At 58.7% G+C, this 26,161-nt stretch overlaps 1 protein-coding gene and 1 long non-coding RNA gene across 10 annotated transcripts in view; both read right to left on the reverse strand.

Annotated features, from left to right (window-relative positions):
• ABR (ABR activator of RhoGEF and GTPase) overlaps nt 1-26,161 on the reverse strand; it is a 228,738-nt gene that overhangs the window by 27,702 nt on the left and 174,875 nt on the right. For all 9 annotated transcript variants that reach the window (XM_054535343.2, XM_024235376.3, XM_063718371.1 and 6 more), the window contains 4 exons: nt 25,734-25,838; nt 24,782-24,856; nt 19,495-19,592; nt 19,008-19,139 (listed from right to left, as the gene is read on the reverse strand). In XM_054535343.2, coding sequence (XP_054391318.2) covers nt 19,008-19,139; nt 19,495-19,592; nt 24,782-24,856; nt 25,734-25,838 — 410 coding nt within the window. The remainder of the gene's footprint in view (nt 1-19,007; nt 19,140-19,494; nt 19,593-24,781; nt 24,857-25,733; nt 25,839-26,161) is intronic.
• LOC129050996 (uncharacterized) lies at nt 1,520-10,432 on the reverse strand. Its single transcript, XR_008514943.2, has 3 exons — nt 6,750-10,432; nt 2,346-2,445; nt 1,520-2,267 (listed from the first exon to the last, which is right to left on the reverse strand). It is a non-coding gene; the product is annotated as an uncharacterized LOC129050996 (long non-coding RNA).

The raw sequence follows: 26,161 nt of genomic DNA on the forward strand, positions 1-26,161 counted from the left end.
CGGAGGGGGCGGGAGCGGGAAAGGCGAGCGGGACCCCCTCAGCCCCCGCAGCCCCCCGAGCCCCCGCAGCGCCCCTCAGCCCCCACCCCCTGGAACCTCCAGCCCCCGCGGGCACCTTGTTTCGGAGCAGCTTGTTGCGCACGCGGCCCCAGAGCCGGGCGCCAGTGTTGGGGGGGCGCTTGCTCCCCGACTCCTCCAGCTCCAGGGGTTCGCGCCCCGCCTCCGGGCTGCAGTCGGGCTGGGGCAGGACGTCGGTCATGCCGTGGGGGACGGGACGCGGCGCTGGAGAGAAGGCGCCTGTGGAGCGCTCAGTCCCGCTAGTTCCCTAGTCCCGCCGGCTTTCCCCGCGCTCGCCTCCCTCCCCGCGCTCCCCTCCCTCCCTCCCTCCCTCCGCGTCCCTCCTCCCTCCTCCGCGTCCCTCCTCCCTCCTCCGCATCCCTCCTTCCCCGCCCTCCGCGAGGCTGCAGCCCAGGCTGAGCGCCGCCTCCCGGGCCCAGGGCCGCCCCTCCAAGCCCTAACCCCAGGTTTCATCCCTGGCAAGGGCGCTGCTCCTCCCGACCCCGCCGCCCTCCCTCGAAATAAAGTTTACACCAGCCCCACACCCCAGTCCCTCCCCGCTGGGTCCCCGTGTTGACCCCTTCACCACCAGGCTGCTCCAGGGGCCAAGCGGAGGGGCCGGCAGGGGCCCGGGGCCAGGCGGGGGCTGCATTTTGGCCACAAACAGCTGCCCTCCTCCCCGGCAAAAGACTCTGACTGCCCTGGGGTCGCACTTCCCCACCCCCTACTTCTGCCCCAGGCACCTTCCCCAGAACCAGCTTGGTGACCCGGCCAGACACTTGTGGACGGGCACTCACAAGCCTCCTCAGGTGAGAAATTTAAGGATAAAGGAGACCCCTAGTGTGGGAATCCCAGTGGGAATCAGGTCATCGATCTGCTCAGGGACAGGAGCAAAAGCCCGAAACGACACGTGTCACATGTCCAGACAGAGATGCCTCTTGAGGGGTTACTTTGAACCGTGGCCCTTTGCACCTCACCAAAAAAGGTTTCCACCGCCAGGGGCAGAGGACGCCACGGGCAACCCACCCGCGTCTGTGCCGGGCACCGAGGACGCCACGCGCAACCCACCCGCGTCTGTGCCGGGCGCGGAGGACGCCACGGGCAACCCACCCGCGTGTGTGCCGGGCGCGGAGGACGCCACGGGCAACCCACCCGCGTCTGTGCCGGGCGCGGAGGACGCCACGGGCAACCCACCCGCGTCTGTGCCGGGCGCGGAGGACGCCACGGGCAACCCACCCGCGTCTGTGCCGGGCGCGGAGGACGCCACGGGCAACCCACCCGCGTCTGTGCCGGGCGCGGAGGACGCCACGGGCAACCCACCCGCGTCTGTGCCGGGAACCGAGGACGCCACGGGCAACCACCCGCCTCTCTGCCGGGCACCGAGGACGCCACGGGCAACCACCCGCCTCTGTGCCGGGCACCGAGGACGCCACGGGCAACTACCCGCGTCTGTGCTGGGAACCGAGGACGCCACGGGCAACTATCTGCGTCTGTGCTGGGCACCGAGGACTGTGCTGGGCTCCAAGGACGCCACGGGCAACTATCTGCGTCTGTGCTGGGCACCGAGGACGCCACGGGCAACTACCCGCGTCTGTGCTGGGCGCCTTGAGAGAGAGAACTTGTTCTTGACCCTCAGTGTAGTGAACCTTCTAACCGCAGACTAGGACACGAATTACGTCTCAAGGTAACAGTACAAGTTAGAGTATGGTATTCAGAGAAAAGAGAAAGGCTAAATCCCAAATGGTTAACTATGCAAAACCCAGGGGTGTCTGGGACCTCGCACCTCTGCAGACCCCGGCACGGCGCAGAAAGGAAACCAGTATTTGCACCGTGGCAACCACGGGCCAGGTCTTTCAAACGCCTGACTGCACGTGAGCTCACATTCTTGTCGTGTTGGTGTTACTGCCCTGTTCTAGAGAGGTGAGGACAGGCGGTCAGGAGGTCCAGTTCTGGCCAGGGTTACACAGTGCCAAGTGACGAGGGGGAGGTCCCCCCAAAGCCCTTGGTGCTCACAAGCACTGTGCCTTACTCAAGCATGGATGATGCTTTGGATTCAGGACAAAGAGCTGGGTCAGGACATTTCTTGGTTGACCCCAAGGCAGGTGGGTCGGGGCCCAGAGACAAGCCCTTGGCATCCGGCGTCAACGGCCAGGCAGGTGTCAGGACTTCTCCTCGGAGGCCTTGGTGTTTTTGAGAAATAGGTGGCTTCCCTGCAGAGACAGCCATAGTCAGAGCTGCCGTTCGTGGAAGGTCGGCAGGGACCGGGCTTCATGGATTAAGTCACTTACCCCTCCCAACTGTATGAAGTCAGTACCAGCATCCCCGCTTTACCTCTGAGGAAACGAAGGGCTCTGACAAGCTGAGCTACGTGTCCAAGGCCAGGACAAGCTGGAACACAAACGGAGGTCTGGCTAACTCCAAAGCCCACACCCCTGTCACTCACTGTGATGCCCTAGTGTGGCAGGATCTGGCCCTGGACTGTCTTCCACCTGGCTGGTGGAGGGGGTCCCTGGGGCATCCTGCCTGGGGCCTGCTGGGCTAGAACCGGGCCTGGGTCTTCACTGTCCCTTCAGGGGCGGCCAGACCAGCTCCGCTTCTTCCTGGCTCACACGTCACACCCACCCCTGGACAGTGCACACGGAGCCTCCTCACACCTGAGCTGCTAAGTGGGGGCTGAGCCACAATAGCCTCACCAGCACCTCCTGAGGGGGAGGCGGAGAGACGGACGGAGGTAGGAACAGGCCTGTGTCCCCTAACAGAGGCCTGAGTCACCCTTCCCCACCCCTCCTTTACCTGCCCCTTCCAGGGCTCCAGGAGGACCCAGACAGCCCCTTCACACAGCCACAAAACCATCTCCTCCAGGAAGGCTCTGCTCACTCCCCAGGCCCCACTGCTTGGTCCTACTCATGTCATTTTTTTTTTTTTTTTTGAGGCAGTGTCTTGCTCTGTCGCCCAGGCTGGAGGGCAGTGGTACAATCTTGGCTCACTGCAGCCTCCACCTCCCCAGCTCAAGCAATTCTCCTGCCTCAGCCCCTCGAGTAGATGGGACTACACGCACCCACCACCACGCCCGGCTAATTTTTGTATTTTTCATAGAGATGGGGTTTCACCATGTTGGCCAGGCTGGTCTCAAACTCCTGACCTCAGCCTCCCAAAGTGCTGGGTTTAAAGGCGTGAACCACTGCACCTGGCCCCACTCATGTCACTCTAGAGGCAGTGACTGAGGGCCTGGCTGCGTGCCCAACCCTGGGGCGGGGGTTAAGGCATCACAGAGACGAATCAAAAGTCAGTGCTTGACAAAGGGGCAGCCAAAAAGCAGAGATGTCCATCAACAGGAGGCAGACAAGCATTTGTGCCTTTGGCACAGGTCACTTGTGCACCTACTAGGCACCACGCCCAGATGGACAAAACCCGCACAAAATCCCATATTACGGCCTCAGAACAGGACAGACAAAATGCCACGAACGTCGAGAGACACAATTTCCAGCTGGAGGCAACCGGGGAAGGCTTCCTGGAGGAGAGGGGTCGGCGTGGGGCCCTTGGGGCTGTGGGGAAAGGCCATCCACCCTCGCTGGGTCCCAGCTTTACTCTACCTCCCTCCAGCAAATGTGCAATGGCTGTTGTGTAACTGGCTGGTAGGGTGCCATTGTAACTGCTCGCCACGTTTGCGCTGCAGTGCTCCTGGCGCCATGACTTAACTTCGGAACCGGCGCCGGCCCCTCACTGGCTCCGTATGGTCCCCTTCCCTCGGGCTGGGTCCCACACCACAGGGTGTGGACTGCGAGAATGCGTGCCCCTCCCTGCTGCCGGGTGTGTGGGAGAAGGGGGCAGTGTAAATCCCGTTCCCAACGCCCGGCACTCATCTGTCTCAGGAACCAAAGGCTCAATACTTGTCTGGGTAAAGCAAGCTCGGATTGGATGAACGATGGCCAGCTGGTCTCCATGGTGACATAAGTGCCTTCGCAGATGGGTAGCCGAGTTGGGAGTCTTCCCCTGAGACGCTCATCTTTCCCTTCCTCCCTACGGACTGGGGGCTTCCTCTGGGGACAGCGCAGACTTGCCTTCTCTCCCCCAAGTCCGACTCATTACTTCCTGGAGTCAACGGTCTTGGGTGGAAGGAGATCCGTGCAAGACAAATGTCCCCAGCAAAAGCAGAAGTCTGAATTCTAGTCCCTGCAGCCCACCACGGACCCCTCCTCATCTCTGCTGGGCTCCTCTCAGGCTAGCCCAACTACCTGGGAAGTGGCCACACTCCTTCCTCCCTCACCCCTTCCATCCCCTAAACCTGCTCCCCCCACCCCTTCCATCCCCCACACCTGCTCCCCCACCCCTTCCATCCCCCACGCCTGCTCCCGCAGCCCTTCCATCCCCCACGCCTTCTCCCCCCACCCCTTCCATCCCCCACACCTGCTCCCGCAGCCCTTCCATCCCCCACACCTGCTCCCCCACCCCTTCCATCCCCTATACCTGCTCCCCCACCCTTCCATCCCCCACACCCGCTCCCCCACCCCTTCCATCCCCCACACCCGCTCCCCCACCCCTTCCATCCCCCACACCTGCCAGAGCCCTCCTCAGACAACCTGCAAGACTCCCCCGGCTGGATAAACAGAGCCTGGTGGTAAGGCCCCCACGAACAGATGTCACTGCCTTTGGAATTAAAAACATTCCTAGTGGACCATCCCATCCTCCCTCAGCCCCTCCCCAGGCTCTCTGCCAGGGGAATGAGAGGGGCTGTCCCTGGGGAGACGTGGGTGGGACCCCGCGTTACACCTAGGGAGGGGGTCATGCCACCCAGCACAGCTGCGACTGAGGTAAAATCGGGTTAAGGTGGTCAGCAGCGGCATCAATGAGGAAAAAAGGTCACATCCTGTACCATGAGGGCAAGGGACAAGGCAGCGGGGCTGCCTCGGTGACAGCTGGGGGTGGGGACGGCTTCCAGGCAAATCCTCCAGCCTGTGAGCACCAGGAGGAAGGTTCTGTCTCAGAACCTAGAAATGCAGCTGCCACTTTCCTGGAGTGACCTCCTTTTTCCCACCAGAACGACACTCCTCTCCCCTAGCCCACACTTGAACCCCGATTCCTCGTCCTCTCCGATAGCGCAAATGACTCCAGGAAAGTCATTTGAGAGAGTTTCTGAGCAGCCAGCTAGATCAAGGCCACAGGCGCCCCAGTGGGGATAGCCCGGGAGCCAGCTGGGGCAGGGAGAGCCCCAAGAGGCCGCCCAGAGAGTCCAGAGCCCAAGAGGAGCCTGGCACCCAGCTGAGGACGGGGACCGAGGGGATGTGGCTCAGGTCTGCCAAGAACACTCCCTCTCTCAGCACCAGAGGACCATGGCACCGGGTGGGCATCAAAGGAGCAGAGCTGGGGAGCAAGAAGGTGCTGGAGGAGAGCAGGGCGGACCCGAGGCTTTGGGGGCTGCAGAGAACCTGCCAGTGGATCCTGCCCAAAGACAGGCGCAGGCTCCAGGCTGGGAGAGAGACAAGCAGGCCATGCATGGGAGCCCGGGGTGCCCAGCGCCCACGCAGAGGGTATGCGAGTTGGGTGGGAGGATGGCATGTTCCGGGGACAGATGTGGAGGAGTGGGGACAGGAGTGTCCCCCTAACTCGGTAGCTCTGTGGTCACTGCATTCTTACTGTGTGTTCTGACCATTTCCTGTACCGACCCTAACCAAAACCTACAGACTGGAAGGCCAACTGTCTTCCCAGAATGAGACACTGAGACTCACTCTAGGTTTTTCTCCCCACCCATCGGATACCTCTGGGTATTTGCAATGTTCAGAGCCTGCATTCAGCCTGGGGACAGGAGTCACCCAGCAGCCAATGGCAGAGCAGACCCTAGGAGCTATGTTTGTTTCTTTCTTTCCTTCCTTCCATCCTTCCTTCCATCCACCCACCCACCCACCCATCCATCCATCCACCCATCCATCCATCCACCCACCCATCTATCCAGGTGGGGCTGGGAGAGGGGTCCAGATGGGCTCAAGGTTGAAGATGGACACAGTGGAAGGAAGAAGACAGTCAGGATGAAAGCGAGTTGCTCCACAGCCCAGACCTAGGCCTGCCCAAGGTAACCTGCTGTCCTCCCAACTCCCCAAAGGCCTGCGCCGGCTCATAGGGCAGTCCTGAGTACGTGCTGCTTCTCACACAGCTCCAGCCTCCCTCTGCCTGACCTCCAGCCTCTCTCTGGCCACGTCAGGCTGGTGTCACCAGGGTGCTTGGTGGTTCTAGGTGCGGAGGAGAGGCTCAAACAGCCCAAGAGCTTGTCTGCTGCAGAAGTGTCCTGACAGCCCGTCCCTGGCAACCCCTAGCGATTCTCACAGCACATGTGGTCACGGAAAAGGGTGACAAATGCACTTGAGCCTTTGGGAACATCTTGCTCATCTAGAACAAAACTCACCTAGGGACAGAGTGGGCAGGGCGTGGCCCCTCAGTATGCTGTCCCTACCGCCGGAGCCCCCCTAGGCTGCTTGCCTGCTCCTCCTCCGGGGAAGGAGGGGGTGTGGCCAGGTCTCTCAGCACAGCCGGACATGGCAGCCTGAGGCAGGAGGGGCTGAGGCCTGAAGGTGGGATGGGGTCGCAGAGCCTCCCTGCTCTTTCTTCATCCTGGATTCCCAAACACCTCCCTTCCACCCAAGCTCCGAGCTCACGGTGGCCAGAAGGAAGCCCTGGGAGCCAGGGACCTGAGGACTCACCGGCTGTGTTTTTCTCTCTGGGTTCAGTTTCCACAGCTGTCACATCAGGAGCTCGGAACAGACACATGGTCTCTGGTGAGATTTCTTTTCTGCTGAGGATGCACCCCTGCCTTTTTTTCCAAATGAAATTTTATGCCGACGTCTCCCTGCCCAACTCGTCAGATAAAAGCAGAAGCAGAGAGAGCAGGCGCCCTGGCTGGAGAGGGTACGTGGGGCCCACCGACTCACACCTGCTTTTCTACCACCCCTCGCCTGCCTTGGGGCTCATGTCCCTCCCCGGAATTCCCACACCCCACAGGCAGAATCTGAGGCACACCCCACTGCCCCGCCCTCCTTTCAGGCATCTACAGCTCAAACCTTAGGTTCTGTGGGTGGGCCCCCAGCAGCTCCTACAGGCAGTTCTCCCGAGGGCCTCACTCTCCCTCGGGGTGGGGGACATGGGGGGGGTCAGAGAGATTAGGGGCTTTGTAAGGACACCTCCGGGTCAGACACTGAACCTGCAGCTCCTGTCGTGTCTCCGCTTCTCTCCCTGCTTTGGGAAACTCGGGGCTTTTGCTCGGTGGCTGTGCGTTCGCCCCGGCAGCCTCGAGACGGAACAGCGCCTGTCTAGTGGGTCGGGCGGGCGTGTCTGGGTCATCGTGCGTCTCCAGTCGCGCTAGGGTCTTTCCCGAAGCCAGGGCAGCTCAGCACTTGCCTCCGAGGGCGTGAACACACTGTGCCCATCCCTCTCTGCCCCCGCCCAAGGCTGCAGGCTGCACTGGGGCTTAGACCCTCACCCAGCACCACCACTGTCCACGCCCCCGGGCCACGGCAAGGGCGGGGCTGGCCACGAGGGGCTGCTGTGAGTCTGCAGTGGCCACAGGCTTGAGGGAGGCCAGCAGAGCCCACCCTAAAGGTGACCCCCGCTCAGCATTCGTCTGCAGCCTCAGCCCTAACTCAAGGAATTCTCTGGCAACCCTTCTGCGGCGTCCTTCTCTCGAAGTTTTCAGAAAACACGGAAAGTGGGACAACCCTGGAGCTGATTCTTTGGATTCCTAGGAGGAAGCAGCAGCCTCCGCCCGCAGGGAGGTTAGCGGCTCACGGGGAGGAATCTATGTCTGCAGCTTTCGCCTCGGCGAGTTCGCTGAATGCTCACGGACCCGAGAGGACACTCTCTGAAGGGTCACCCGAAGTTGGCCGGCTAAGATCAAACCCAGGTCCTGTGCCTCTGAGTCTGGGAGCCCGGCACCCAGAGCTGAGAACACCTGTTTTTGGTTTGTCGGGAGGCTGGATGTTCTCAGGGCCTGACTGCATCAGCTCCTGAGGTCCTGTCTGGACCGGCTTCTCTGCGTGGTGCCCACCCCTCAGAGGTGGGTCGGGGGGAGCGGGCGCCAAGCCTGCCTGCCAAGGTGGCACTTCCCAGGGCTGGAGGGGAGCAGAGGGAGCCGACTCACACCTCCATCTGCTTCCTGCTGGATGCTTCCTGCTCAGAATCCACTGGGCAGAGTCCAGGCTCCCAAAATCAGGAACACCTGGGCGACGGAGGCGGCTGAGCAGGGCTGACGAGAGAGGTTCGTGCCCCACGTTTGGAAAAGCTTTCGACGGCAGGGCAGGCACTCTCGAGGGACCCTGCCCCTGACTTCCCCCACTCAGGACAGGCTCAGCTGCCCACTCTCCAAGGAGAACCAGGCGTCTAGACCTGCCTTGAAAAGGGACAGCAGGTGGGAGTCTGGGCTGGAGAACAAATGTGTCCGAAACAGCTGGGGCGGGTGGGGAAAGAGCAGGACAATGGCTGCAGTCACAGGGCCCTGGGAAGAAGTGGAGAGTGAGCAGGAAGTAGAACCAGGCCTGGGGCTCAGCCTCCACGGTCCCCATGTGCCTGGGGAACTGGCACAGGGGTGGGGGGTAGCGGCAGAGGGAAGAGCCCCACATGGGCCAGCTGTGAGGCCGGCAAGCAGCAGGGAGGCAGAACTCCTAAGCCAGGAGCCGACGCGGGGCCTGACACGCATTCCTGGCCTTGGCAGGCGCCGACGCGAGCTGATCTTCCAGGGAGAGGTCACTCCAGTGTCCCGGGACAGGGAGCTACGGGGGCTGTGAGTGCCAGGGCAGGGGTTGGGGACCGGAGAGATGGAACCAAAGGGAAAGGCCTGTGTTCCTTCCCAGTTGAACCAAGACTTCCCTCAGGGCCAGGGGCTCGGCTGTGGTCAGTGTGGTCTGCGCATGAGGCCTGGAAGGACGAACGGGGGAAGCACTGAGGACCCACGTTAACGGCCGTCGATCATCTTCCTGGGAGGGGTCCCAGTACCACCACGAAGAATGAGAAGGGGCCGGAGCTGGAAGGGGCTCTGGGCTAACATCCCAGGGCCCCCAGGACGTGCAGGACCCTCAGGCAGAGTCGAACGGGGACAAGAGACCCCTTGGGGGTCAGAGGGAGGGAAGTGGAGCAGGGGAGCCCTTGACTCCTGCCCTGTCGGGCTCCGGCCCCACGTTCTCTGCAAGCTTCCTCGTGCTCTGCAGAGTAATTGAAACCAGAAGCTGCTCCCCAGCCGCTGACAAAGGCCCCTTGTTCCTGACCATACCAGGCCAAGCTCAGAGCTGCCGCACTGGGTCATGGCAGAGAAACCTCGGGCCAGCCGGCGGTGAGGGCCCCAGCCTTGACTTCCCCGCCCCTACTATGAGGTTGGTTCAGCAAAGCCAGTCTGACCCCATCAGCTTAAGAAAATAATGCTGCCTCGGCCAGCCAAAGGCCCCGACCCAGGGGACCACTTATAGGTGATAGCCTTTAGGAGGGGGCTGCTGGACAAGTGACACCCAGAACCACTGGAAGGGGGTGGGGGACAGGGTGCCCGAACCTGCCAGCTTAGGGCAAACCGCGTACTGACTCCATGCCAGGCCCCGAGTCAAGGGTTTCATGGACCCTCACATTCAGTCCTCTTACAGCCCATCTGACAGGTCAGGAAGCTGAGGCTCAGAGGCAAAGATACTTGCTCTGTTCTCCCAACTAACGATGGAGAAAGCTAGACTCAGCCCCCCAAGATCTGTCTGGCCTCAAAACCCCAGAAACACTGGCTGAATGATCCAAGTTCTCGTTTTCCTTTTTTTGAGACAGAGTCTCACTCTGTAGCCCAGGTTGGAGTGTAACGGCGCAATCTCGGCTCACCGCAACCTCCACCTCCCGGGTCCTGGTTCAAACAATTCTCCTGCCTCAGCCTCCCAAGTAGCTGGGATTACAGGAGCGCACCATCACACCCGGCTAATTTTTGTATTTTTAATAGAGATGGCATTTCACCATGTTGGCCAGGCTGGTCTCGAACTCCTGACCTCATGATCTGCCTGCCTCGGCCTCCTAAAGTGCTGGGATTACGTAAAGGCGTGAGCCACTGTGCCTGGCCTAAGTTCTCTTGTTTTCTTTACCAGATGGTGAGGTCCTGGTCATTCTTTGTACCCACAGCCCAGGGCCTGCCATTCAGAGGATGTATCATAAACAGAAACAAGTGAGTATACTGGTGAAGGTGTGGACATGCACGTCACAGCACTGACTGGCTCTTCCAGGTATGTGAGATCCTTTAAGCCGGTGCCGAAGGTGGGGTAGGAATAATTACCCCCATTGAATCAATAAAAAAACTTGGCCGGACGCGGTGGCTCACGCCTGTCATCCCAGCACTTTGGGAGGCCGAGGCCGGTGGATCACAAGGTCAGGAGTTCGAGACCAGCCTGGCCAACATGGCGAAACCCCGTCTCTACTAAACATACAAAAATTAGCCGGGCGTGGTGGCGGGCGCCTGTAATCCCAGCTAACCAGGAGACTGAAGACAGGAGAATCACTTGAACCCGGGAGGCGGAGGTTGCAGTGAGCCAAGATTGTGTCATTACACTCAGCCTGGGCGACACAGAGAGACTCCATCTCAAATAAATATAAATAAATAAATAAAAGAAGAAACTGAGATGCCAAGAGGTCAAGGGACCAGAGGTTGTTCCCGCAGCCTCAGGGTGACTGCGTCCACATTCGATGCATCTAAACCACTGACCGGGGGAGCAAACAGCTGACCCAGGAAGAAGGGTGAAGGGGTCAAGGGGCAGGGACGCTTGGCCGGGGGGGAGAGGAGGCCCGGGCGGGGGGCCCAACTGTGTACTTCAACTACAGGAGACTAATAGTGACCAGTCATGCCCTGGGGTCACGGGCTCTGCTCGTCTATTACAGCTGGGAGGCAGGTGGGGGACAGCTTGGGTCTGGAGAGAAGGAGGCTGTGCAGTCTCCATCCTCAGGGACGAGGTTCTTTTTCTCAACGAAAGGCAAGAGCGTTTTGGGTGGAAACAACCCAAATGTGCACGGATGGACGGACGGATAAACAGACGTGGCACCTACATCCACGGACGGATGGATAAACAGACGTGGCACCTACATCCACGATGGGTGGATAAACAGACGTGGCACCTACATCCACAGATGGACAGATAAACAGACATGGCACCTACATTCATGGACAGATGGATGGATAAACAGATGTGGCACCTACATCCACAGACACACAGATGGATAAACAAAGTGGCACCTACATCCATGGACAGACGGATAAACAGACGTGGCACCTACATCCACGGACAGACGGATAAACAGACGTGGCACCTACATCCACAGATGGATGGATGGATAAACAGACGTGGTACCTACATCCACAGATGGACGGATAAACAGATGTGGCACCTACATCCACGGATGGACGGGTGGATAAACAGACGTGGCACCTACATCCACAGATGGATGGATAAACAGACATGACACCTACATTCACGGACAGATGGATGGATAAACAGATGTGGCACCTACATCCACAGACACACAGATGGATAAACAGACGTGGCACCTACGTCCATGGACAGACGGATAAACAGACGTGGCACCTACATCCATGGACAGACGAATAAACAGACGTAGCACCTACATCCACAGATGGATGGATGGATAAACAGACGTGGCACCTACATCCACGGACAGATGGATAAACAGACATGGCAACTACATCCATGGACGGACGGATGGATAAACAGACGTGGCACCTACATCCATGGACAGATGGATAAACAGACGTGGCACCTACATCCACAGATGGACAGATGGATAAACAGACGTGGCACCTACATCCACGGACAGATGGATAAACAGACATGGCACCTACATCCATGGACGGACGGGCGGATAAACAGACGTGGCACCTACATTCACAGATGGATGGACGGATAAACAGACATGGCACCTACATTCACGGATGGATGGATGGATACACAGATGTGGCACCTACATCCACAGACAGACAGATGGATAAATAGACATGGCACCTACATCCATGGACGGCCGGGCGGATAAACAGATGTGGCATCTACCTCCAGGGAAATTGTGTCCCTCAGAAAGGGAGGAAATCCAGACACGTGCATATGGGTGAAGCTCAAGGACATTAGGAGGACAAATGCTGTCTGACTCCACCTACGTAAGGTTCCCAGAGTGGACAAATTCGTACAGACAGAAAGCAGGCAGGTGGTTACTGGAGGCTAAGGGTGCAGGAGCAGGGAGTTATTATTTAATGGGGATGGGGTTTCGGCTGGGAAGGGCCAACAAGTTCTGGATATGCACACTGGCAACAGCTGCACAGCACTGAATCCACCTACAGCCACCAAGCTGTGCACCCAAAAATTATTATTTTTTGAGATGGAGTCTCGCTCTGTTGCCCAGGCTGGAGTGCAATGGCATGATCTTAGCTCACTGCAACCTCCGCCTCCCGGGTTCAAGCGATTCTCCAGCCTCAGCGTCCCAAGTAGCTGGGACTACATGCGTGTGCCACCACGCCCAGCTAATTTTTTTAAATTTTTGTAGAGATGGGGTCTCACCATGTTGGCCAGGCTGGTCTCGAACTCCTGACCTCAGGTGCTCCATCTACCTCGGCCCCCCAAAGTGCTGGGATTACAGGCGTGAGCCACTGCGCCCAGCCCCTAAAATTTATTAAATAAATGGTAACTTTATGTTATGTATATTTCACTACAAACTTTTTGTTGTTTTTTTTTTTTAGTGGAGATAGACTCTTGCTCTGTCACCCAGGCTGGAGTACAGTAGCGCAACCCTCAGCTCACTCTCGCCTCCTTAGCCTCCCGAGTAGTCCACAGCTACACCCTGTGAGCTACTATGCCTGGCTTCTACCACTGTTTTTTCTTTAAAAAGAATAAAGGCCGGATACGGTGGCTCACACTTCCTTCTTGGCCTGGAACCCGCCCTCCCACCACAGGGTCTTCAGCACTGCTGTGCCCAGGGAGGGCGGCCCTGGCAGGCACGTGGGGAAGTGGAGCTGCCTCCCAGGCACAGGGAGCAGAGGTGGAGTGTGGGGTGGGGGCTGTCCCCAGCCTGCGGTGAGCGAGCGAATGACGACGCAGGGCTGGGGAACGGGCAGGGGGTGCAGAGGGCCCCTCGGGTTTAAGTAGCTCCTTGGTCTCAGACCCTTCTCCAGTCTGGGGACAGTGGCAGAAACTGAGCTGTGGGGCCCTAAGGGAAAGCGCTCGCCTCAGGCCCAGCCAGCCAAGAAGGGCCGGACCCTGGGAATATGCTAATCAGCTAGCGGGTAGGTCGCAGCTGGATCGGCAAGGCTGGAAATAGAGTAGGATAAACACAGTGGAGTCCCCTGGGACCAGGAGCCAGGGCGGACTATGCCGGGGGCAGAGGCAAGAGCCGGTGGAGGGGGTGCTCCCAGCTAAGCAGACCTGGATGGGGTCCCTGAGTCTGGGGCCCTTGTTCACCCACTAACAAGCTCTGTGACTGCAGCTGCCTCGCTCACCCTTGCTGGTGTCCATTTCCTTCTCTCCGGAAAACAGGATTGGATTAAATGCCCTCTAAGATTTATTCCAGGCTGGGTGCCGTGGCTCATGCCTGTAATCCCAGCACTTTGGGAGGCTGAGGCGGGCAGATCACCTGAGCTCAGGAGTTGAGACCAGCCTGGTCAACATGGTGAAACCCTGTCTCTACTACTAATAAAAATCAGCCGGGCGTGGTGGTGGGCGCCTGTAATCCCAGCTACTCGAGAGGCTGGGACAGGAGAATGGCGTGAACCTGGCAGGCGGAGGTTGCAGTGAGCCGAGATTGCGCCATTGCCCTCCAGCCTGGGCAGCACAGCAAGACCCCCTCTCAAAAAAAAAAAAAAAAAAAAAAAAAGATTTCTTCCAGCCAAACGCCCAGGAATCCTCTCCTTTTATTCATTCCTTCTACTGGCCTTGCTTGCAGCTCCCCGCCACCCCTGCTGAGGCTCCTGACTTTCCTGGGACCCTCCCTTCACATTCCTGCTTCCCTGCCAGGCGGGTCTGTCCTCGGGAACGCCCACCCTACTCCTTTCTGCAGAAGCGGAGCCTGCCCACCTTGCTGGAATAACACAGAGCCTTAGCATAGCAATTGCGCTGGCCGCTCTATACCAAGATTTCTATAAAGAATATAAAGTACTTTTAACAAAGTATCCAAAAAGGTGCTTAGGAAGACTCCATACAGCTCTAGAGAAAAGGAGGTTTATAATAATCCATGAAAACAGAAAAACAGACAAAACAGGCCCTGATTAAATCTACATAAAAATGTGTATACCTCAAGAAGGGAAAAGGCACAGAATAAACCGGCTGCTTCGGAGGAGCAGGAGGAAGGATGGTTTCTGATTAGGTTTCAAGTCTCTTTGCTTCTACTGCAATTTTCTTTCTCATACAAACATTGCTTTCAGAATTAAAAAACCCAGGGCTTCCAAATCACTCTCGTTCCACCTCCTCCTTGAAGCCTCCCTAATTCCAGCCCATGGTGACCTTTTTGCCTTTGAACTCCTGCGGGACAATCTTCCATCTTCTTACAGCAGGACAATCTTCCGTCTTCTTACAGCAGGAGGCAGTGGGACATCTAGAAATGGGCTCTGCAGCCAGCTGCCCGCCCTGGCTCACTCCTGGGCACATGGCCTTGGCCAAGCTCCTTAGCCCCAGCTTCCTCATCTTTCTAGCTGTGATGACATTCCTCTCCCACAGGGTCCTGGGAAGATCCCCTGAGACAGCAGATGGAAGCATTTAGCACAATGCTGGGTTCGTCCTGGGCTCGCTCATGTGTGCACGGCTATTGTGACTGACATCTAGCATTCTTCTCACTGGAGAACATGGATCAATATACTTGTCTTTCCAATCTGACAGTGGGTCCCTGGAGGCCAGGACCCTGTCCTGGGCTGGGGACCTCACAGACGCACGCTAAGTGCCCCTCCTGCTCTTTTCTTTTCTTTTTTTTCCCAGACAGAATCTCACTCTGTCTTGTCCAGGCTGGAAGGCAATGGAGCAATCTCAGCTCACTACAACCTCCACCTCCCAGGTTCAAGTGATTCTCCTGCCTCGGCCTCCCAAGTAGCTGGGATTACAGGCTCCCGCCATCATGCCTGGCTAATTTTTGTTTTTTTAGTAGACACAGGGTTTCACCACATTGACCAGGCTGGTTTCGAACTCCTGACCTCAGGTGATCCCCCCGCCCTGGCCTCCCGAAGTGCTGGGATTACAGGCACGCACGACCACCCCTGGCTAATTTTTGTATTTCTAGTAGAGACAGGGTTTTGCCATGTTGGCCAGGCGAGTCTCAAACTCCCGACCTCCTGATCCGCCCACCTCAGCCTCCCAAAGTGCTGGGATTACAGGCATGGGCCACACACCCAGCTACTTTTTGCATTTTTAGTAGAAACAGAGTTTTGCCATGTTGGCCAGGCAGGTCTCGAACTCCCAACCTCATAATCCGCCCGCCTCGGCCTCCCAAAGTGCTGGGATTACAGGCGTGGGCCACACACCCAGCTAATTTTTGTATTTTTAGTAGAAACAGGGTTTCGCCATGTTGGCCAGGTGGGTCTCGAACTCCCGACCTCGTAATCCGCCTGCCTCGGCCTCCCAAAGTGCTGGGATTATGGGCGCGCGCCACCACGCCTGGCTAATTTTTGTATTTTTAGTAGGAAAGAAGTTTCGCCATGTTGGCCAGGCTGGTCTCGAACTCCCGACCTCATGATCCGCCCGCCTCGGCCTCCTGCTCTTTCCCACATGTGCTCCTCTCCTTCCTCCCAGGGGCACCAGGCACAAGTGTCCCCTGCCCAGAGGACTCCAAGACAAAGGAGGCTCACCTTATGCCATAAAGCAGCACCTCAGCTGCTTCTCCAGGCCACTAGCCATGCCACGGTCCTCTGTCTGGGCCGGGGGGTTTGTTGACAAAGGCCTGAGACATGGGGACATCGCACAGAGGAGGGAACATGGTCTTCCCCACATACCGTATGCAGAGATGCCTTGGCCAAGGTACTTAACCTCAGTACCCCAGTGTCCTCATCTGTAAGATGGGGAGGAGGGACTGTCATTCTCCCTGGAGGATCACGACAAGGATCACACGAGGAGATGGCATTTGGGAAGCGGCCTCCAGGAGCACAAGTGCTGGACACACATTGGTGACGCATGCTGCCGTCTGTCACTAAATGCTGCCCCCACCCCAGCCCGCCGCTCAGACTCCTGTCCCACTGCCCCGTCAGGCGACCCAGAGTGGGGGCCTCATCGCAGCAGCAAACGCCTGCGCTTAGGCTGTAGGGCCCGTTGCTTTCTCTGGATGGGCTGCTGGGAGGCGGCTTAGAGAGAAGTGGGGGCCCCAGAGGCTGCCCTCCTCCTCCTGCCTTTCCTTCAGGCCCCCTGAATATCCCCGAGGGCTGGGCCTATCTCAAAGCCACCTCCGACTATGTTTTCAGCGCCTGCCGGCAGGCAGCAAAACTACATTCCAGAGGCTAGTGCCAGTTCTTTTCCTTAGATGTGTGGCCGGAGTGGAGGCAGGGACAAGCTGTGGGGACAGACCGTTCCGTGGCTCCGTGGGGCCCGGGTTCGTGGGAACAGCTCCGTTTGGACTCATCACCCAGCCTGGCCATCCACAGTGGCTCTGAGGGCAGTCATGGGGCGAGACTTTCTAAGTCACGGCCTGCCCCTGGGGGATGCCTCCCCCGCCGAAGGCAGGCTGGTGAGATGGTTCTGCAGCGGAGGGCCAGGGCCGGGCATTAGCACACTGAGTGCTGGAGGACTTCAAAGGCCTCCAGGGGACTCTGGCTCTGAACTACCCGCTCACAGGCCCAGGTCAGCTGGCAGCAGGAAGGTTTGTGTTTCTTTTAATATCAACTCCCAGGCATTTAACATTCCTCGAAGCTTAAACACAGAAACATTTTCCTTACCAGACTCTGCCTTCTGCTTTGCCAAACATAACCTAGCTTCCTCCCTCCCCCACCGCCTCCATCTGCTCCTGTCTCCAAGAGGCTTGCAGTGACTGATGGTGTGTTTCCCCCGGGGCTTGTGCAGCTGAGTGAGAAGGAGGGAAGCAATGGGACTGAAGTCCAGGTGGGGGAATGTGCCCTCGGGCCCTGGGAGCTGAGTTCTCGAGGGGCTGGGGCCCACCGTGCCCACGGAGCTGGCTGCCCGGCACATCCTTGTAACTCTTCTATTCCACAGCCACCGGTGGTCCAGGGAGTGTGGTGTGGCAGCCATGCGTCTCTTGCCTGGGCATCTCCTGGGGCTGGACAGGCCAGCCCAGAACCCTTCCGTGCCTGTCCCACTAGCCCAGCCCAGGAACAGGGAGATGGGGCTCCCACCCCTTATCCCCGCAGAGAGCAGGTCCCAGGGACTGAATCTCTAGAGCCCATTTCCTAAATCACGAAGGACTGGCTGGCAGTTGCCTAGCAGCCCTGTCTCCCTAGCGACGAGTACTGAGAAGCAGGGTGCAGGCCCCACAGCATCGGAAAGAGACGTGTTTAGGAACACGGGGCGTATGCGGCAGAGGCCAGGCCCCTCCACGTGGGGCCCCTGGTTCAAACACTGGAGTCTGAGATGGGGCAGGGAGTGAGGGAGTGGAAGACCCACACAGCTCCCCAGGGGCAATGCTAGCAAGGACCTGCAGGTAAGAGCCAGATACCAAACTCGGTAGCCATGACAATGCATCAGAGAACAAATGCTTCCTGCTAAAAAGCATCATTCAGCTCCCTGTTGTAGACGGAGCCATCGCAGCCTGCGCCTGGATCACGTCTGGGGCCACTGTCAAGAAGCTCAGCATGCCCAACGCCCGAGGCTCAACCCCAGTACGGGTCAGTTGCTGTCTCCCTTCATTTAATGGTCACAGAATCTAACCCCAAACCAGACCACTTGCGGCACAGCACGAGGCCACACGAGGTACCAGACCGGAGTATGAGTGGCTCCACCACGTCACGCCTTTTCCCGCTCCCAAGCCTACTTCTCTTAACAGGTTGGTGAATAGCAGCCATCTTCAAAATTGGCAGAATGTTTCAGAGACACAGGCTGCACACACAAAGGCCCTTTTCCTACATGTTTATAGGGAGCCAAAAGCACAGTTGAGGCACAAATGCTCTTTTTTTTTTTTTTTTTGGAGACAGGGTCTCACTCCATCACCCAGGCACGATCTCAGCTCACTGCAACCTCCGCCTCCTGGGTTCAAGCGATTCTCCTGCCTCAGCCTCCTGAGTAGCTGGGATTACAGGTGTGCACCACTACGCCCGGCTAATTTTTGTATTTTTAGTAGAGACGGGGTTTTGCCATGTTGGCCAGGCTGGTCTCGAACTCCTGACCTCATGATCCACCCGCCTCGGCCTCCCAAGGTGCTGGGATTACAGGCGTGAGCCACTGTGCCCAGCAGCATAAATACCCTTAATCCGAGGCACAGCCTCTACTAACACCCAGAGTCCCCACCCGAAGCCACGGACTCCCAACGCAGCTGAGTAAGGTCCAGCCACCATAACAACAAGTCAGAGACCCCCCTCCCCCCAAGCCAACCAGCAGGACCCTAAGTCTTTCGGGCAGAACAGCAAACACCTGGTCCGTGTGCCTCACTCCGGTCCCCCGTCAATGGCAGACATGGCTCCTCACACACAGCATTCCTCCCTCCCATTCACCAACGCAGCCTCTGAATCCTTCTCAACATGGCGTTCCGGGAAACAACCACCCATAGACTAAAGATGGGGTGTGAAAACAAAGCTGGTTGTTTCCATCTTGCAGAAGTGTAGATGACCCACCTGAGGAGCCAGGCACACACCTGGGCTTCCGGGGCCACAACAAGCAGCCACCTCTAGCAGGGAGGGGAGAACCACCTCCTGGGGAACTTTCCTCCAACCAGCTTGGAAGCAAAATCACAAAAGAGCAGGCTCCTTGACCAGGATTCCTTTTCAAGGGGAACCACCTCCTGGAGGCTCCCCCAGCCTCGCCCTGGCGCCCTGGCCTCACCTGGATCTGCCCTTTGCCCATGATCTTGTCCACGATCTCATTGTTGTCCTTGTTGACTTTGGTCTTGTCATAGCACTTCTCGTAGCACAGGATCCTCAGGGACTGGGAGCCCTCCAGCTCGATCTCAAACTCCTGGGGAAAAGACGGGACAAAGGGCCCTGAACCTCCGAAGCTGGGAGGCCTGGCTTTCGGCAGGTGCGCGCCTCAGGTTTGCAAGGAGGAGGGAGTAAGCACGGCCCACAAAGGACACGTCAGATTTTCTGGAGCTCCCAGAGGCCTCCCATCATCCATGGAGTCTGGGGGCCTGAGCTGACACCGCAGGGTCTGACACCCAGACACACACCGTGATCAGAAGCCAGAGGAGCAGGGAGCAGAAAGGGGGGAGCAGACAGAGCTGGTCCAACCAATGGGCTGGCTGTCCCCAGCAGACAGGCCACGAGCACGGGGCGGTGGGGTCCCCACAGAGACGCCAGCCCCTGCCACTCACCTCATCCCACTTGGGCTCTGCTGTGTCCCGGAACACCCTGGTTTTGGCTTTGCTGACAAAATAGCCAAAGGAATCCACCTCCAGGGTACAGTACAGGTCTGTGGGAGGACAGATGGAGATACTGAGTGAGTGGGGCCAGGGTGGGGCAGGTGGGGCGGCGCTCAGAACAGAGGGGGACATCGCATCTGTCCTTTCCAGCGTCCCCGCGGATGGCATCTTGGCTCTCTCCTCCCTGAAGCCCAGGACCATCTGGCTCCTCCCCTGCCCCCTTCTTAGGGGCTCAGCCCTCCCTACCTCGGCTCACGCCACACTCTGTCCTTCTTACCTCGGTCCTCCCCACACTCTGGCCTCCTCCTCCCTCTAAAGGGCCCTTGACTGTTCCGTCTCCAGATCTTCCTCACCATGGAGACAACACCACAAACTCTTCACTGACCGCCCTGGAGCCACCTCTCCCCGTAACACAGGTGCCCAGGCCTCAACAGCGGCATTTGGGGTGGGAGGCGCCGGAGGCGTTTAGCAGCCCTGCCTCTGGGTCCTGAATGCTCGGAGCATCCCCTGCCGCGGTGACGACCAACAACGCCCACGTCCCCAAGCCCAGGGTGCTGTGGTTTCCTCCGCTGCACTCAACATAAACCAAAAGGATCTTCTCTACCTGTGCATCCCTAGTCTCTCTCCCCCAACGACGTAAACACCATGTGGAGAAAAGCCTGGGTTTTCCTGCCCGCCGGTGTACCCGCAGTACCAAGAACAGGGCTGGGAACCCAGCTGGCACACGGTGAACGAGGCTCCCACCACCACCAAGTGCTCCAGGTAACAAGGCGGTGGAGGGCTGGGGAGGGAGGGCGGGGCTGGGGGCTTTCCCTGGCATTTCCGTCTTCAACCCTGGCCTTCAGGCTGAAAGTCTATCTTGGGACCCAACTGCTGAGGCCACAGCACTGGCACGGACCCCAGGCCCTCTGCAAACCCACACCCGTCCTGGGCTCGGACCCCGGCAGTCCTCCCACCTCCAGGGAGATGCCGAGGTTGTTCCCAGGGTACCAGAGATGGTGTGGGGGGTGCCTTTGGGACACTACGGCCAACCCTCTGCAGCGTGAACCAAGGTCAGAGGTCACCGTGCGAGCATACAGTGCAGGTGGCTTACTCCACTTGGCCCCTGGAGCTGCCCAGCTGGGCCATTCTCCATCAGAACAGCTTTCCTGGCCGGGCGCAGTGGCTCATGCCTGTAAATCCCAGCACTTTGGGAGGCCAAGGCGGGCAGATCACCTGAGGTCAGGAGTTCGAGACCAGCCTGGCCAACATGGTGAAACCCCGTCTCTACTAAAAACACAAAAGTGAGCCGGGCGTGGTGGCACATGCCTGCAGTCCCAGATACTCGGGAGGCTGAGGCAGGAAAATCACTTGAACCTGGGGGGTGGAAGTTGCAGTGAGCTGAGATGGCGCCACTGCACTCCAGCCTGGACGACAGAGTGACTCCTTCTAAAAAAAAAAAAAAAAAAACCAGCTTTCCTGCAGAAAGGACAATGCAGCTGCCCTGAGAAGCCTCCAGCTGGAACAACAGAAAGGAGACCCAGGTGGGCATCAGAACACACAGAACGAGGCTGGGGATTCGCAGGTGAACAACACAGAGGCCCTGGGCACCCCAGCCTGGGCCAGACCAGGGAGTGGGCCTGTGTGTCTGAGACAGGCCATGAAGTGCTGTCATCATGGATTGATCTCAGTGTGAGTGAACCCTCCTTGAGGGGCTGGAGACGGCTCACAGGGTCAGAGTGAGGGTTCCGGAAGGGGCTAGGGACGGCTCACAGGGTCAGAGCGAGGGTTCGAGAAGGGGCTGGAGACGGCTCACAGGGTCAGAGGGAAGGTTCCGGAAGGAGCAGGGGACGGCTCACAGGGTCAGAGCAAGGGTTCAAGAAGGGGCTGGGGGAGGGTTCACAGGGTCAGAGCGAGGGTTCCGGAAGGGGCTGGGGATGGCTCACAGGGTCAGAGCGAGGGTTCCGGAGTCAGACCATCTGGGTCCACACCCCAGCTCTGCACAAATCACCTCCCTTCTCTCCCCAGGTTCCCTGTCTGCACAGCAGGAACAGTCATGGTGCCTACACCCTGGGCCTGCCTGTCCAGAGGTCCTGAGTTTACCACGGCTGAAGACACAGGGCCTCACCTCTGAGTGAGAACAGACATGTGAGTGGGTCAGGGGTGGCGGCGGAGAAGGGAGTGAGGATAATCTGGGGGTAAAGAGAGATTTTGGAGCAGCTCAGCCGGCTCTGACACCCGCCCAGGCTGGGAGGCAGAAGGCCTGCTCCACGCTATGGACCGGCTCCCTGAGGCGAGGACCTCCAGGCCAACGGGAAGCAGGAGAGGGAGGGGCGGCATCTGGGGGCGTGGAGTGGAGGCACCTGGTCCAGACATGGTGGGGACAGTGCTACAGAGCTCACTAGCCAGAAGCTCCTGAGCAGCAGCCCCCAAGAAGGGAGGTCTGTGGGTTTGGAGAGGGTTCAGGAAGCTTCCACGTTAACAAGCAGCCTGAGTGACTGTGTGGTGTTCCTGGCCAGACATCGAGAAGTGCCCTAAAGGGAAGAGCTAGGGCTCTGGTGCCGGAAGACGTGGATTCTGCTGCACCACCTGCTACTGTGTGACCCCAGGAAGGAACCTCGAGCCCCTCCGAGCCTCAGCGTCCTCGTGTGTAAAACAGGGATGGTTTCCGTGACCTCGGCGTGACGCCGGAGGCTCAGAGCGGGCCGTGAGACTGAGAGGTTCTGAACACGCCACAGGCTTTGAACATGTGAGTACATCCACACGCCAGCCGTGTTCTCATCTTCTCCAGGTGTACGGTAGGTGCTGTGTAAATTAATGACTTCATTCTGCATTTCTGAGCTCCCGTTCATCCCAGGGTAAAGGAGACCTGGTTCCCGCCCTCAGAGAACTCACAGTGGGAGATGCAAATTGTTAAGTGACAAAAAGCACGACAGGTACCATAACCAGCTTGCCCTGAGCGGGATGGGGACACAAGGAACCCGAGGGGGACGGGGGCACAAGGAGCCCGAGGGGGACGGGGGCAGAAGGAACCCGAGGGGGACGGGGGCAGAAGGAACCCGAGGGGGACGGGGGCACAAGGAGCCCGAGGGGGACGGGGGCACAAGGAACCCGAGGGGGACGGGGGCACAAGGAACCCGAGGGGGACGGGGGCAGAAGGAACCCGAGGGGGACGGGGGCACAAGGAACCTCGGGGGACGGGGGCACAAGGAACCTCAGGGGGACGGGGGCACAAGGAACCTCAGGGGGACGGGGGCACAAGGAACCTCAGGGGGACGGGGGCACAAGGAACCCGAGGCGGACGGGGGCACAAGGAACCCGAGGCGGACGGGGGCACAAGGAACCCGAGGGGGACGGGGGCACAAGGAACCCGAGGGGGACGGGGGCACAAGGAACCCGAGGGGGACGGGGGCACAAGGAACCTCGGGGGACGGGGGCACAAGGAACCTCGGGGGACGGGGGCACAAGGAACCTCGGGGGACGGGGGCACAAGGAACCCGAGGGGGACGGGGGCACAAGGAACCCGAGCGGGATGGGGACACAAGGAACTTCAGGGGACGGGGACACAAGGAACCTCAGGGGACGGGGGCACAAGGAACCTCAGGGGAGGGGGACACAAGGAACCTCAGGGGACGGGGACACAAGGAACCTCAGGGGACGGGGACACAAGGAACCTCAGGGGACGGGGGCACAAGGAACCTCAGGGGACGGGGGCACAAGGAACCTCAGGGGAGGGGGACACAAGGAACCTCAGGGGACGGGGGCACAAGGAACCTCAGGGGACGGGGGCACAAGGAACCCGAGGGGGACGGGGGCACAAGGAACCTCAGGGGATGGGGACACAAGGAACCTCAGGGGACGGGGACACAAGGAACCTCAGGGGACGGGGACACAAGGAACCTCAGGGGATGGGGGCACAAGGAACCTCAGGGGACGGGGACACAAGGAACCTCAGGGGACGGGGGCACAAGGAACCTCAGGGGATGGGGGCACAAGGAACCTCAGGGGATGGGGGCACAAAGAAGGGAGGCCAGTTCGCCCCCAGGAACTCAGGGAGGCTTCCTGGGAAAGGCTGCTTTAACCGCCCGGGGTGTCACCTCTGTTTGGGGCACTGCAGGGAGGGGCGAGGGCGGACCCCACCAGCCAGTGAAGAGCAGGGAGTGGGAGGGGCAGGTGGAGAGGGAGGAGTCAGGAGCCCGGGGTTTTTGATCCTCTGCGATGTTAAGTCTTTTCTCCTCTCTGTGACTCGGTTACCTCCTCTGGCAAATGGGTAGAAACTATTAGCTGTCCAACTGACTCACAGATTCCCGTGTGGATAACAGGTAGATAAAAGGCGCAACCAGGCCAGGCGCAGCAGCTCACGCCTGTAATCTCAGCACTTTGGGAGGCTGAGGTGGGAGGATGGCTTGAGCCCAGGAGTTCAAGACCAGCCTGGGCAACATCGTGAGAACCTGTCTCTACAAAAAATTTTTTTAAAAATTAAAAAGTGCAATCCTACTTTGTGAAACGCTAAAAACAGATTTAGTACGACAAACCCACAAGGGGGAAGGGGAGAAAAAGGGATGAGCGTGGCAGCACACCAGCGTTGCACACATACGATCATATCCGCCTGCTCTCGGGTCAAAATTCACAAGCATGACTGCCTTTTAGTGGAGGCCCAGAGAGGGTAAGAAACTTGCCCAAGGTCACACAGCTTGTCACGGGCAGATATGAAGTTGGAGTCCACGTGTCTGTCGCCCTCAGTTTCTTTCTTTTTTTTTTTTTTGAGACGGATTCTCGCTCTGTCGCCCAGGCTGGAGTACAGTGCCATGATCTCAGCTCACAGCAACCTCCACCTCCCGGGTTCAAGGGATTCTCCGGCCTCAGCCTCCCAAGTAGCTGGGACTACAGGCGCCTGCCACCATGCCCAGCTAATTTTAGTATTTTTAGTAGAGACGGGGTTTCACCATGTTGGCCAGGCTGGTCTTGAACTCCTGACCTCAGGTGATCCGCCCGCCTGGGCCTCCCAAAGTGCTGGGATTACAGGCGTGAGTCACCGCGCCCGGCACCTAGGTTTCAGACAGCTTCAGGGAGGGCTTGAGAAAGAGGACTTTGGAGATAAAGGCCAGGGGTGACCTCCCTGCCAACAGGAGCTGGTTTCTGGCCTTCAGGGGAATGTCCCATGTCTAAAGGCGTGCTGGCAGGGCCCCATCCTGGGCAGAGCAGAGCAGTGCAGAATCCACAATGGCCCACCCAACCTCGTCCTGGCCAGGGCACTTACTGGCTGATTGCTTAAATCCCTTGGCAGAGTGGACGATGACATGAAGGAAGCCATAGAGTCCTGGAGACTCGTCGTCTGCAAGAGAGAAAAGCCCCCAGGGCAGAGGGTGGTCAGCGGCTCCCCTCGGCCTCCATCCCAGGCCGGTGGGAGGCAGACGGGGTATGAGACTCAGCTGGGTCTTGGTCCAACATCACCACCTGGTGGCCAGATGAAAAAGTTTCCAAAGGCCACGGCTGCCTTGGATGTGAGCTGCCCGGGGTAGGTCCAGCGCACCCACCATGCTGGCCCAGGGACTTAGTACCATTCCCCATGGGTACTGTCTCTCCCTCCAAATCCTGCCTATCCTGGCAGTGAAAACTGACCAATAGGATAAATCACTCTGCTAACGGAAGAGAGAAGGCCCAGGCCCCCTCCTATGTCGAGGAAAACTTGCCTTCAGGACCCCGTTCACCAAGTGGACCCTTTCCCAGCACACAGGCAGCTAGAATCCACCCACTCCGGTCAGTTCCCAGCCCTGATCACAGCTCCCCACTGCTCAAAACCCCCATGGACTCCTGGGCTTACAGCACGAATTCCAAACTCCCTTGCTTGGGATTCGAGGCCTTTCAAGAGCTGGTCCCTGGAAACTTCCAGCCTCATTTCCCATACACCATTTTATCTACCGGCTCCGCTCTCTCATGAATATATTAACAGCACAATCTCAGTGCACCAGGGTGCCAGTTCTCCTAAGTCAGAAAGAGGGGCCCGAAGAAAAGCTGGGGTCATCTGGGAAGTCAGTAGACAGTCGCCCCTACCCAAGCTCTCTGTGTCCCTGGCCACTGAACAGTCTCAGCACAGCTGAGCAGGGATCAGCCATTTACAGCCACGTGTCTGTCTGGGTCCTTACGGGAAGCCGGCCACGCTCTGGGGGCTGGGACCTGCCGGCTGGGCAACCTCAGGTTCCTGAGCTTACCGTCTTTATTGCTGGTGACAGGAATGTTGTGTACAGTCCTAAGCTTGAAACAGGATCCTGTGAGCACCTGGAGCTCCACTGAGCTCAGGACAAAGGCCTGGAGATCTGGAGGGAGAGCCGAGAGAGAAGGGAGCGTGGGCACTGGTCCACCAGGACTGGCTGCTCTTCCCTGGGGTCTGCTGCAGGAAGACGGCTTAATCCCTGGGGCAGACTTGGTCCTTGCGAGGGAGGGGGAAGGATTTGTGGACACAGGGGGACTGATGTAGATGCTGTGAGAGGGGTCAGAGTAGGAGAATCTAACTGAAGAGGTTTGCGTGTGTGTGTGTGGTGTATGCGTTTTGTTTTTGTTTTTGTTTTTTTTTTTGAGATGACGTCTCACTCTGTCGCCCAGGCTGGAGTGCAGTGCTGTGATCTCAGCTCACTGCAAC

This window comes from Pongo abelii, chromosome 19 (assembly GCF_028885655.2).
Source record: "Pongo abelii isolate AG06213 chromosome 19, NHGRI_mPonAbe1-v2.0_pri, whole genome shotgun sequence".
Taxonomy (NCBI): domain Eukaryota; kingdom Metazoa; phylum Chordata; class Mammalia; order Primates; family Hominidae; genus Pongo; species Pongo abelii.